The sequence below is a fragment of the Equus quagga genome, chromosome 2 (assembly GCF_021613505.1).
Source record: "Equus quagga isolate Etosha38 chromosome 2, UCLA_HA_Equagga_1.0, whole genome shotgun sequence".
NCBI lineage: Eukaryota > Metazoa > Chordata > Mammalia > Perissodactyla > Equidae > Equus > Equus quagga.
In genome coordinates this window covers 104,560,622-104,574,628 of record NC_060268.1, presented here as the reverse complement: position 1 = coordinate 104,574,628, position 14,007 = coordinate 104,560,622, and the positions used below count along the sequence as shown (strand labels likewise).

At 40.0% G+C, this 14,007-nt stretch overlaps 1 protein-coding gene across 2 annotated transcripts in view; it reads left to right on the top strand.

Annotated features, from left to right (window-relative positions):
* The window catches only part of ERCC6 (ERCC excision repair 6, chromatin remodeling factor), a 71,937-nt gene that overhangs the window by 25,036 nt on the left and 32,894 nt on the right, over positions 1-14,007 (top strand). For both annotated transcript variants that reach the window (XM_046653365.1, XM_046653364.1), the window contains exons 6-7: positions 4,385-4,513; positions 9,647-9,805. In XM_046653365.1, coding sequence (XP_046509321.1) covers positions 4,385-4,513; positions 9,647-9,805 — 288 coding nt within the window. The remainder of the gene's footprint in view (positions 1-4,384; positions 4,514-9,646; positions 9,806-14,007) is intronic.

The window sequence follows — 14,007 nt, the reverse complement described above, 5'->3', positions numbered from 1 at the left end:
ACAGAGATGAGGCCACAAGGTGTGGTGCCATGGCAGCTTGCTGTGTTTTTCTGCGTATGTATTTTGAACATCCTTGACATGCTGGAAATAGATTAACCTTAAATGGTGGCAACTAGCTCTCAGGTGTATTGTTAGGGTTCCGTGGACCAGGTGCCCCAGTAGGTTACAACTGGAGGAAGTGGTATTCCTGGTGCAGTTCAACTGGTTGTGCTGTGCAGTGTTGCCGGCAATCTGGCCCTGGGTCTGTGTTGCTTCTGACGGATCATTATTGCAGCAGCAGCCCCGGGCTCCACGGCCCGGGCCAGGTTCTCATTCCTGCATGAATGGAGCGGAGCCAGGGAGCTGTTCTCTGCCTGCCTCTGGTTGGAGTTGAAGTTGATATTTGTTATGAGGTTCTCTTCCAAGTGGCTGCCAGTGGAGCTGACAGTGGGCCGACTGTGGCCGCCATGTGAGGAGCCAGCAACACTGCCAGCGAGCACCAGGCCCGCTTGCTTTTATGTGGCTGCAGCTGTGACTATTACATGTGTGGAGTTTTCAAAATGAGAGGATAAAAATACGAGAAAGTTCTTTCTTTTCCATAATTGTAAATATTGGACTATTTCCTGCCTCCTTCCACTTTTAAAATCGGTTATCTAGCTTTTTCATTGAAATAACAGAATTTAGACATTTTGGAGCCATTTCTAACTCTTAGGATTTCAGATCATTTGGGCCCCGATGTTCATTTTTACCTGCCCCCAACCAATTTTAAGTCATTCTCTATCTTTTTTGTTATTTAAAAGATGGCCATATTTCATGACAGTTTACTGTTTGCCGATCTGTTACAGAATTTTTAAATTGAGATATTCCAGCAGGTACCTCCTGATGGCTAGGTGTCTTTATTCATGTGATCACGTTATTCATGATAATTTACTGAGCATCCGTTTGATACATTGTCGTAGTTTTTGTTCAGATATCTGCGTTCGGGCAGTTCTGTCAAACACTGTGGCACGTTGCATTATCACACCGGATTGCCTTGTACTAAATGTTACTTTTCCTCTTCTGTAATGAACACAGTATCGTACCTGCCTCAGGGTGTGTGAGGATTTCAATAATAGATACGATTATATGTAGCAGTATATTAATGCATTAAGCACTTACTAGATTCTAGGATTGTGCTAATAAACGCTTACATGTGACACCTCGTTTAATCCTCCCCAAATCTAGTGAAGTGGATGCTGTGGTCTCCCCTTCTCACAGATGAGGACACTTAGATGCTAAGGACGTTAAGTTACTTGCTGAGGCTTAAAGAGCTCGTAAATGGCAGCTGGGATTTGATTCTAGACCGTTCAAGTCCACACTTTGGTGTTTTGTCCTATGTTCGCTGCACACGTTACACCCAGTTTTATTCATAGTGCAGAATCCCCCTTTACGTCTGCTGGTCGGACAGGTGGCTCCGCCTGCCAGGCTGCAGGACGGCGGGTTACACACACTAAAGAGAGCCACTTTGAGACCCCTGAGGGCCTCTAGGATGGGAAAGGCCTCTCCTTTTCTCAGAATCCCGGTGACTCCGGCTGTCCTCTACCTCCTGGTCCTGTCGACCAGCGCTCGGTGCTGCCCTGCTCAGTGGACGCTGGTGAGGTGGTCAGGCCTGTTCTGGCTACAAGCCACATGAGGAATTACTGCTTTATGTAACAGAGGAATCTCTTTGCCTGAGCCACGTGTGTGTGTGGTTTTATACCATGGTATTTTCCGCCTTTAATATGTGCATATGATTCTACTGGGGCAATTTGTCTTCACAATGCTACAGATACTTGCAGGCAATAATGATTTTTCCCCACCACCTTTAGTCATCCTTTAGCCAAACTGACTTTTCATTCTTCTTTACGAAGCGGAAGGCACTGAAATGCAATCATTGCTGTAGTGGCTTGTGTGGTTTCCTAGGTGCTGTGTGTTCTGTGGTGACATGATGCCGTATAGTTTAGGAGGGAGGGAAGGGGAAGGAAGAAGCTGAAACCCTACTGATGCAGAGTGATGTGGTGGGAATTTTAACAGCCACAAAGATTTACAGGCTAAGTCTAAGGAAATAGCTGTCATCTATCAATGAAGTTTAATGTGTGATACTCCTGTAAGTAAAACATTCAATGACCTTGTTGTGCTAAACTTCAGTCAGTATCTTCTGGTGTTTTTCCTTTTCTTCCTGTAAAATTATCTTTGAGTAGTTGCAGAATGGAGTATTTTTAACTGGCTGTGACAGTTTTTGTGATTTTTTCCACAAATTTTGTTTTATCCACAAATTTGCTGAATACCAGTATCTTTTGTTATGCAGATATTTGGTTCTGAGCTCTGATAGTAAGAGTTCGGATGCTGAGGTATATGATCTGGAATTGCTTGCTTGCTAAATTTCAGATAGTAGCAAGACTTCAGATATATACAGCTAGAAAATGTATGTGCCTCATTTTGGTTTCTAAGTTCCAGTAATAAGGGATACCTGTATACTAGGGTTTCTCAGCCTTAACACTATTGCCGTTGAGGCCAGATAGCATTCTGTTGTGGCGGGCTGTCTTACACGTTGTAGGATGCTTAGCAGCATCCCTGGCCTCCACCTCCTAGGTGGTGGTAGCATGTCTCCCCTTCCCCCAGCAGTTGTAACAGCCAAATATGTCTCCAGATGTTGTCAGATTACCCGGGGCTGGGGGGCAGACGAGGTGGACGGGTCTGGACGGGCCTGGCCAGATTGCCCCTGGTTGAGGACCACTGCTGTATACCATTGCACTTAACTAAATTTGTGGATAATGTGAAACTCAGAAGAATGGCAAAGAGCAGCATAGCCACCTGGAGGTACTTTATTTAATCAATTTGCATAGAGATGATTTTTAAGTAAGAAAAATACAAATAAAAGGAAGAGATTGCCTTTGGAAGTTAAGCGCAAAAACGTCATTAAATTTTTTACATAAAACTATCACATCTTAAACCTTAAGGTTATATGATAGCTATTTTCTTAGACTTGGCCATATACCACCTTTTCCATTTGCTTTTCTTCTCTAGAAATCACCGACAGTGCTTAGTGATAGGTTCTCTTAGTACCCTGAGAAGCGGTTTCAGTCACCAGCTAGTTCTTCCTTATTGCTCACAAATTAAGCCTCAGCTAGCCCTTCTTTTTGTTACTTTGAAGGGGTGGAATTTTCAACAAGGTAAGAATTTATCAGAAGATGTGCTTTAAGGTCCTCAGGCAGCTACCTGGATGGGGTGCCTGTCACTCCTTCTTTGGCGTCTCTGCTGTAGTTGATGCTGGAAAACATGCCATTCCTCTAACCGGCGGTGTGTGCAGTTTCATCCTCACGTTTTCCCCTTCGTTACACGCTCTTTTACTCTTGCGTAGTCGGGGCAGATAAATGCCTTCTTACGTCTCTTGTGTTCTCATTCCCTTCCTGTGAGCTTTTTACTTGGAAGACATTTATCTGTATTGTTGCTTTATTTCGTTTCCACCCTTTTGTGACATTCACTGTCAGTTGCATGCATACTGAAAATGGTCAGCCTTTTATTTTGAAAGTTAATAGAATGTGAGGCTGTTGACTTTTCTATTTTTCTTTTTTTTAACTCTTGACACCAGTGTCCATTATAGTTGTATGGGTACACAATGAGTCTGACCAATGGCTGCCCTTCCCAGCGGTCTCGGTGTACAGCTGAGGCTTTCTGATTTTCAGACATTTCTTCTGTTGTACATACTTGGTAGCACCCTTCCAAAATAGAAATGTTCATCTTATTTTACATCTAAAAAGCATCATGTTACTAAATTTATAACTTAGATTTTATTTAGTCAACACAAATTTATTCTCACTGGTATAATTATCAATACTTTTATGTTGTTGATGCCCTTCCAATTGAGTAATCAATATGTGAATCTGAAATATAGTAATTTTGACCCAAAACTTGCTTTATGTTCAAGATACTGTGCTGTTTTATGCTACAACTCTCCTATGTTTAGCACAGAAATAGTAATTATAAATAAAATCTATTTTTTGTTATATTGCCGTTTTGGAATATGTAGTTATATTGAAATTTTCACTAAATCTTTTCTAGAATTAAGTTCATATATCTTAGGAACTAGCAGAGAAATTTTCCCTTAGGGTATGCCAGAAGAGGAGCAAGTAGTTTTGATAATGAAATGGGACCTTACAGAAATATTTCTAGAGTAGCTATAATAATTCAAATAAAATTAAATTGAGAGGGAAGGAAAAGAGAATTAATTGTTTTTCTCTTTTGAATATCGGCATTTTGGGTAATGATGGCAGCAAAAAGCTAAAAGACCATTCTCATTTGCCTGTTTTTCCTGTGCATTATCTAAAACTATTTTAATCTGTCTTGTAACCAAAATAATGGAAATATGATTTTATTTTTGTGGTAGGAGATGGAATAAGCTGAGACTGCAGAACAAAGAGAAGTGTCTGAAGCTTGAAGACGATTCTGAGGAAAGTGATGCCGAATTTGACGAAGGTTTTAAAATGCCGGGTTTTCTGTTCAAAAAGCTTTTTAAGTATGTGCCATATGTTCTTTCCTTTCTATCTGTCATCAAGCCATTGTGTACAAATTAATATTTTAGGAATTGCACAGTAGTTACCTGTGGGCCCTTAAGGTACTTGAAACAATTTATTGCAAAATATAGATACTGTCAAATGAAATTTTAGCCACATGCTGTTCATTAAAATTAGATGATAATAAATTGACTAAAGTGCGCATTGGGTATGTTTATAAATTGATGAATCTATATGGACCTGTCTCAGCAGACTGAAAGCACATTTAAAAGTCATCTACATTGAGTTATTTTTTTGTTCTTAGTAATTTTAAGGGACCAAACTTCTAATTTCTTAAGTTGGGTTAATTAAGTAAGAAGAGTTGTATATTAAAATCACTGTTGGGGAGGTTTTTTACTTCTATGAGAAATAAAAAACTGTTGAGATTATTTTCTGAGTGTCTTATATTGTACCTAAGGGTATAATGCTTTTGAGCTGACCAAATGTGCATCTAAATATTTTATGTAGATGTTGTTCTAATGTCAAAAGAGGAAATATAGGCCAACACCTTTAGGATTAAGTTGCTGTTTGAAACTGTGTTTCATGTGGGAAGTGGCCGCTGTTACAGACGGCGCAGACAGCCGGGGGCTGCATGATAGATGCCTGCCCGTAGCCTCCAAGGCCTGGGCGAGTCTCCAAGATGAGTGTAAGCACTGAGGCACGTTTTCAGTCTCATCACTCGCCGGGTTCCCTTTAACAAGGTCTTTAGGAGGCCTTCTCGATCATGTAGGAAGTTAGACCGTGGAATACCTCTTTCTGTCTTGTGATCATCACTTGGTTGTTGGGCGCAGGATGCACACTTCTTTCTTTGAGATGGTTATGTTTAATCTCCTTCATGATGCAGCTTTCAGCCATGCCCTAAACTTGTGCAAGATGTCTCTTTACAAATCACATGCTTTTTTGGGGCACCTGATGCCATGGCTGAGTGGTTAAAGTTCTCTGCGCTCCGCTTTGGCTGCCTGGCTTCTCAGGTTCGGATCCTGGGCAGAGACCTACTCCACTCCCCGACCGTGCTGTGGATGTGTCCCACATACAAAAAAATAGAGGAGGATTGGTGCAGATGTTAGCTCAGGGCAGATCTTCTTTAGCAAATAAAAATAAAAATAACATGCTTTTTATATTTCCTCTTCAAGAGCGTATATTATAGTTTTAATTTCCTCTCGGGGATGAGGGGAACAAAGAGGGTGGAGAGTAGTTATTTTATCCCACTAAACATGTAGGAAAGCTGAATCCTCAAGACTTAAAGTGTCTTGGTTAGATTGCCATAACTGGGCAGAGCTGTGAAGAAGTTCAAATCTGAACGCCTAGTAATTTTTTTAGACATTTTATAGTCCGAAGAGGTGGCTGCTTTGTTTATGGCTTCTCCCAAATGAAAATTAACTATGGGAAGGTAAATAAAGACGTCTATAGGTAACTCTTTGCATCTTCTCTAAAGTGATTGCTTCTTAAGGAACAGGGCAAATAGTATCGGTGTTGTACTAGCAGAAGGAGTATCCAAATTATAGATTAAATTGACTTAACAAAGACAAGATACTTGTACATGTGTAGTAGGTGAGATGGCAAATATCCTCAAGGATCAAGTTGAATGTGCATTTTTGTATAAATTTCAGATTTTTAGCAAATTTCACAGTTAATAGAACCAAACTTTGCTTACTAAGAGGATACAGGATTCATTGTATTGACTGTTAACCCATTGTAGTTAGTGTAAATACATGTTTTTTAAAAATTTGTCTTAATTACATATTCCTGGAAAGTATTTTGCTATTTTCATCTTTTCTCCCTCAAATACAGAATGTGAAATATTTCATAAATCTTATAAAACTTCTGTTCCTTTTCTTTTGCTATATGAAAAAAAAGTAGTAAGATTGATGGCCTGCATTTTTCTTTTATGATTAATTTTAGCAGGCCAATTTAATTTTAAGCTCTAGATAGATATTTATGGTATTTACCGCACTCTGTGGAATTAAATTAACGGGGTATAGTTGTACACAAGGGAGTCCGAAGGCACAATTATCTGTTTAAGTGCTATTTTCTGCAAGATCATATTTAACTTTTAAAATTCTGTTTTGAAAGTTTGCCCAGCAAATGCATTTGTCTGTATAATTTAGCAATCAAATGACAAACTTCCATCTTTTGACCTTCCTTTCAGCCACACTAGTCAATGCAGTCTCAGGTTAGCGTGACAATGCCAAGGTAGACCAACTGTCTGTGCTTAATTTGTGATGCTTCAGTCTTGGGGGGGCAGAGGGAGGGGGGGCAGAGTATAGTAGTTTCTTTACTATTGTACAATAGTTTGTAAAAATCTTTGACTTTCCCTAAAGAGTAATTGTTATGTACTTTTCAAAGGTTCTGAAAACTGAATTCTATAACCCGTTTTCACTTAAAGTGTGCAGTTGTTTTACAGGGTTTATTATTAGGAAAGTGAAGCAACAAAACCTGGGTCAGTCAGCGGCACTGCCCGAACCAGACCCCAGGCCCTGACTCCCATCCAGCAGTACGTGCCCAGCAGCCAGTGTGCTGTGCTGTCCCGGGGCCTTTGTAGAAAGAAAGAGCTGCTCTTTGCTGTCTTTGTACAGGGTCCCCAGTTGTTGGGGATTTCCATGTAGTGATGTAACTTACAGAGCTGCCTGTTAGATATTTTTCCTTACGTCATTTCTGTGGTGTTAATCATCCTCGTAGAAACACAATCCTCTGCTGTTTGAACGCCCTTGGAGATTACACGTGTAGATGAGGAAACCCCCGGCGCACTGTTGCTGCCTCTCCTGGGTCACATAGAATCCAGATGTCCAGGCTCCCTCTGGGATACCAGGCTGGTCACAGTTTCTTATTCCTTTCATTATTTCTTGATTGCTTCTCTCCAGAGTCTTCCCACTTTAAGTTGAATGGCCCCAAACAAAGAGAGGCATTGGAAGCACTGGAACGATCCCTGGCAGATTTTGGTTCCTGCTCTGCCCAAGGAGCTGGTCCCCTAGTTCTTCTGTCCCTCAGTAAAGGGAGGGCGATTCCGGAGCGACTAGAATTTAGTGATTCTGGAGGCGGATTGGACGTTGGTGTTGTGGAGACTTTGCTGAGTGCGTCTTTTTCCAAAGCTGAGATTGCCTTAGGGTGGTTGTTCACAGCCAGCTTTCTCCTGGAGCTGGCTTTCTCATCTTCAGCACAAGTAATGTCTTGGACTGAAAAATTCTTTGTTGTAGGGACTGTCTTGTGCGTTGTAGGATGTTGAACAGCTTCTTTGGCCTCTACTCAGTAGAGGACAATTGGATTTTCCCACTTCTGACAACCAAAAATGTCCCTAGGTATTGCCAAACTTCCCCTAGGGAACAAAATAACCCCTCTTTGAAAGCCACTGGTCAGAATTATCTCTAAGGTGGAATCACTTTGGAATCAGAGGTTCTGGATTTCAATTCTGGCTTGTTCATTTTTTTCTAGCAATGTGACCTTTGGCAAGTTGTTTAACCTCTCTCTGCCTTTGTTTCTTAACTATAAAATGGGTTGACCATCTCCATGCAGGATGGTTTTGAGGCTAAATCCAAACCACCTGCCCTGGTGCCTCCCCAGCTGTGGGCTCCTTAAGTGGTACCATGATTCCCTGATTATATACCACCTGTTAATAGAACTAGTCCTTCTTCCCAAATTAAATGATCTTTTATCCACACTAGACTTCATTGTGCTTTTATTTTTAATCCTCTTTTCCAGGGTACATATTCAGTGTGTAAATTATAATTAATTTAGCAAACTTAACAAGCAGCAAAATTCTCATTCAGAGTTTTCCTTATATGATAATAATGGCAACAGCTAGAGTCAAACTTTTGGAACTGATTTGCACAATACTGGGGGAAAGTTAATTCTGACATATTTACTGAGAGGAGATTAAATAAAACTAGTTTAACAGGGACTGAAGTCCATAATGAGATTTAAGGTAGAAATACGTAGCTTGAGGAAGCTTGAGGGAGAGTCACCCTGAGCTAACTAACATCTGTGCCAGTCCTCCACCTGATATGTGGGTCGCCAGCACAGCATGGCTGACAAGTGGTGTAGGTCCATGCCCGGGATCTGAACCCACCAACCCCCAGCTGCCAAAGTGGAGCGCGCAAACTCGACCACTACACCACCCGGCTGGCCCCTGGATTTCATTGTCTTTTAACTTGTGTTGTTTGCTTTTGCCTTTTTTTTTTTAACTTGGCAAATAATCTTCATACCATTCTATAATGTTAAATCTTTCTTTCACTCTCAGAAATGCTTTTTGCATTATTCCTTTAACTTTGTTTTTAGATTATAGATTAAACATGCCATTGATGGAGAAAGGAAAATACGAATTCCGTTTTTTTTTAGAGGGGAATATACTATTTCTCTTTGACCAGTACTCCTTATTGTAATAGCTCTGATCTTTTTGTATCTATGATAAAGTACCTGAATCGAGTTCTGCTTTAAAATATTAAAAAAGACCTTTTGTATTGTTGACTCTTTAAGCTGTTCTTTTTTTTTTTGCATTTGCTAGTAATATGACAGAATCATCTGTTAAGTACTAATTTTGTGAACAGCCCTATTATTCAGACTTGTTTATGGACTCAAAATTTAATTTTTTCTATTAAAAGATAACTTGATTACCAAGTGACTTTTCAACAGTATGTATATTGTAAATTGTGGTGTTCTCTCTCCTGTATTTTGATGCCGTTCAGATTGAACAAGTAAATATTAATGCCTCTTTTTCATAGAAAAATTATTGGAAGTCTATAACTGAAAATATTTCAGTTTTTTTCCAGAAGGATATTGAATAAAAGATAATAAATTCATGCTGGTTTACCAAACTATTTCTAATGTTGGAAAAGAAATGAAATAGTCCCTAATTACCCTATCTATCAGTTTAATTAGAAATGTTTTAACGTTCTGTAAAGAAAAATTTGTGATTTTATGCCGATGTAATCAAAAATGTATGACCTTGTAAATATAATACTCATGTAAAACACACATCCGGCATGTTTCTCTGACTGGTGCTAGAACCTAGCCCAATGATTAATTCATGAGTGCTTTCTGTTATGATCTGTTTTATCCACCATTTGCCATTTTCTTTTTCTTGTTGGTGTTTGTTGTTGTAGGTACCAGCAGACAGGTGTTAGGTGGCTGTGGGAATTGCACTGCCAGCAGGCAGGAGGAATTCTGGGAGACGAAATGGGATTGGGTAAGACCATCCAGATAATTGCCTTCTTGGCAGGTCTGAGCTACAGCAAGATCAGGACTCGTGGTTCAAATTACAGGCAAGTGCTCCTCTGCAGACTGTCAGTCTGTGGAGCTCAATTAATATTTCATCAGATGTATTGCTGTGGAGGAGGGTCTTGTGAATTATTGATGACATTTCAATTACAATATTCCTTTAATTCTTTTAGTGGGGGACATCAAAGGAAAATTTTTACGAGACAATGGAGCTGTAGGGCAGGAGAAATTAAACATGTAACACTTTTAATGAATTCCAGGCATTGATGCTTCATTTTGCAGATGAGCCCCACTAGATATTTTGGGTCAATACAGTGTCTAAGGTTAGCTTCTGCAAATGGATTGTTTACAAACTCAATTATGTTAATATCAATAGTTTACACAATATGGAATTTTAAATTAGGCATAATACCTTTAGTTCCATTTATTAAATTTTACATTAAAATGTTTGTTCTGGCAGGAGACCAGGTGAGCATTGCAGGAAGTGCAAAGTCTGTTCCTGGGGAAAGTTGGAGCTTTAGAGAAGCCGTTCTCCTGAATTTCTTTTATAATCAGTGTGCGTGACAGCATTCATAGACAGCGCTTTTTTCAAACGAAGTTACTTGTCTGCTCGCTATGCCTTCTACCCCCCTCCCATCTTTAAGAATTTTACGTAAATTTTAAAGCCAGGACCTAAGTGACTGTCTAAAATGGTAGAAAATTGTGTTAGGATTATAATCTTTATTTTCTTTAGGAATTTAAATAAACTATTAAAGCTTTAGTATTCTGAAAGAATAAGCATTTAAACTGTGCTAGTTCAGTCCAGTAGGCCTGAAATACTTGATCTTGACATACAGTGAGCGTCTCAATATTCAAGCTGTGAACTGGCTTTATGGAAGCCCGTATTGGTAAAAATAATCTAGGTAAATTATCTGGGATATTTCATCTTGAACCAGATAATCCAGGAACTCCTTGATTCCAATAGGCTTATCTGATGAGGAACAGCAAGATAATTGCCAGACGGTTATGTGGTAGAAACCTCAGGCATCACTAGGGACGATTCCGAGACACCTTTAAAAAGTGTCAGTGAGCCTGAAGTCAGCATCTGCAGAAAGTTACTGTCCTGGCCTCTGGTTCATCGCAGAGAAGTGTTCAGTGGAGAGCCAGATACAAACCGGGAACTATCGAGGAAAGAACTTTTTTCTTTTAATCTTTGGAGTTTCGTGCTTTGTTTTTATTCCTTACTCTTTCATTAATTTAGCAGATCAACACTTCTCATGAGGAGTACTTGAAGTTTGAGAATATTTTAGAAATGTTTATAGAGATGTAGTAAGGGGAGAAAACATTTGGAGATTTTTAAATACTGAATGTTTTGTTGTTTTTATTTACAAGGAAGTTGTATTGTTGTAGAGGTTTTTCTTCAAATGTTAGAAGTCTGTTAACGTTTTGCCTAGAAATACACAAAATATTCCCGCCCAAGGGAAAAGTCAAAGTTGAAGATGTGTGTTCAGTGTTTTCTTTTCTATGACTGTCATGAGCTTAGCGTTTTTAAAAATGCCCTATTCTAAATAGCCCTTTGGTTGGCTTGGCTCCATAACTCTACTTGGGTTTTTTTTAATGACTGGAATGCCCCACGCTGCCCCAGATGGTTTCTAGGACTTTCTTAAATGATTTCTGGGTTTTTCCTATTTCCCATCTCTTTTCTTCCCTTCCCTTCCTGTTATCGTGAAACCTGTGTGGAGTCTACGACTCTGGGCCTGAGAAACCTAAGTCATCCCTGCAGTGTAGTTTTGATCTAAAAATTAAAACGTGCTCTCTCGAGTGGGGACAATCCTACTAGGAGTGAAGGCAGGGCTAATAATGAGCAGCAGCTGTAATCAATTAGCTATCAATGCTCATATCCTCTTTTCCATAATGAAATAGTGTGGCACCTTGGACTCTAGCCCAGATTGTCTTTATTAAAATAGTATTGGTACAAGTGGCTTCCTAGAATGCGGTTATATTTCAACCCAACAACTGGGCTCTTTCTGGATAGAGGTGTACTGGGGAGCTTGGTCCCTCCACATCCATGTGCCAGAGCAAATTGTTTTTAGCATTTTTCTAACAATTTTATAATATGTCCTCTCCTCAAACTAAATGAACTTGGAATTCTCCTCTATGTTTGTGTCCTAAAGAAAAATAGTCAGATGAATAGTCAGATGAAGTTCTGCATGAGCTGGTGTGGCTTCATTAGCTATTTACATTTTCTCTGAACTCTTGCAAGCTGTAGATTTGAGGCTAATTTGAGATGGTCTTAGTGTTGCACTTTTAAGGTCCATCATCATTGAAACAGTGTAAGTCTCTGGGGTACCAAGAAGAAACTTCATGGTTAAAAGAATTGTTTTTTTAATGTGTTTTGTATGTGTGTTTGTTTTTAAAAGAGGGAGAAGCATATTACATGTGGCTAATAAAACTGTATTGGCTGTTGTGTTCCCAGTTCATAACCTACTGCCTTCTCTTCACTTTGCCATTCATGTTATAATGGTAGGCCCCCTGAATTTTGTGATGGAGAGGAGATAAATTATCTACCTTTCAAACTTCAGTTAATACTTTAAAGTCTTGGATATCATTTAGTAAATTCCTAATTACCAATAAATGGCCTGGAAAAGTTAATCAACTTTCAAAGGTAAATATTTTACTTTGTAATTTCTGGTACATTCTAAGCTATGAGTAGCAGATCTCCATCCTGCAGGCTGAAATATTTGACCTTGGAGCTATTGGCGTGTCCTAAATTCGTTAGATAATCAATGATAATCAAAGATGAAAGGAATTCTAGCCAGTTTGGTAATTGATGCTAATCACTCTAGTACATTTAGCCGTTTCTTATGCTCATCTCACCGGTATTGAGGGTTGGAAAAGGGTGGTTCAGTTGATGTGACTGTTAATGGATTTGATTGCCCCTTCTGTGGTTCAGGAACAGTCTGGGTCTGCTCCTAGATTTCCACTCAGCGTGCAAACCTCCATAGTCTTCTAATAGAGGGAGAACGGTAGAAATTAAAGACGTCATGATGCCAGACAGACGTTCAGCCAGGATAAAGTACTGGCCTTAAATGACAAAGTGTGAGTCATCAATGTAGCAGTTTACGGAAAGCATGTTACAACCTAAAAAAGCCTGTGTATACATTTATGCTTATTTGAAAGTGAGTTTTTAAAAAATATTTTAGACAGGTTTTGATTGGTTTTTTCCTAATCTCTACTAAGTGTGTACTGATGATAACTCTTGTCCTTGGAGAATAGAAAGAAGCTGGCTCGTTTAATCCTTTAGAAAGGAATATGGTTATGGAAGGGGCCAGGGCAGACTCACGCCCTCCCCAGGGAGCTTGAGGGGGCCCTGCCCAGGATGTGCCTTGATGAGGAGCAGAGTGTGGCTTAGGGATTGTGCAGAAGTGTCAGGGCCTCGTGCAGTCTCTGGCGTCTGTAGCTGAGTGCTTTCTGTGGAGCAGTGGGGCAGTGACTGTAGCTGGAGGTGAGAGGGTTTAAAGTGAGTAGAGGCCTGTGTCACATTGGAGTGTAGGCTAAGCCTCATTTAAGTATGGCCTGTTCTGTTAGAGCTATAAGGTATTTTTCAGTTCTGCAGAAATTTTTTTTTTTTTTTGAGGAAGATCAGCCCTGAGCTAACATCTGCTGCCAGTCCCCCTCTTTTTGCTGAGGAATGATGAGGATTATTTTAGGCTGGTTACTTTTAAAAACGGCAGATGAGAAGGAGGCTCTGAGGAGTGGAATTTGCTTGCCCTTTGATGAGAGACATTTGCATTTGTGAAGGAAGTCTCCATCTGTGGGGGATGTCTCCCTCTCTGCACCAGGAAGAAGGAGGGATGACCTTATCTCTAGAAACTCTTAATGGGGAAGGCAAGGACCTAAGTTGTTTACTGTCTGGCAACCTCCTGTAACTGACCCCCACCCCAACATCCTCCTTTGTCTTTAGCTGAAGGTAATATTTAAGCGGTGGCTTCTGCCATTTACTTAATCTGGTTTGATTCTTATCTAAAAGTTATAAGACCACCCAATAACCAGACCCCACTGGCACTGATACCATTTTAATAACTCTTTTTACATATTCTTTCCTTTGTCTTGTAAAGAGATAACTCACATACCTAGGCCTTAAATTTAGCCCTACTCTTAACCCATGTTTGCAGCAGCAGCGGCAGCAGCATCTCCTCAGCTGCATCTCCTCCTGCCCGTGGGTCCTGTCCCCATGCAGCAGCAGCTCTTTACTACCCATGGGTCC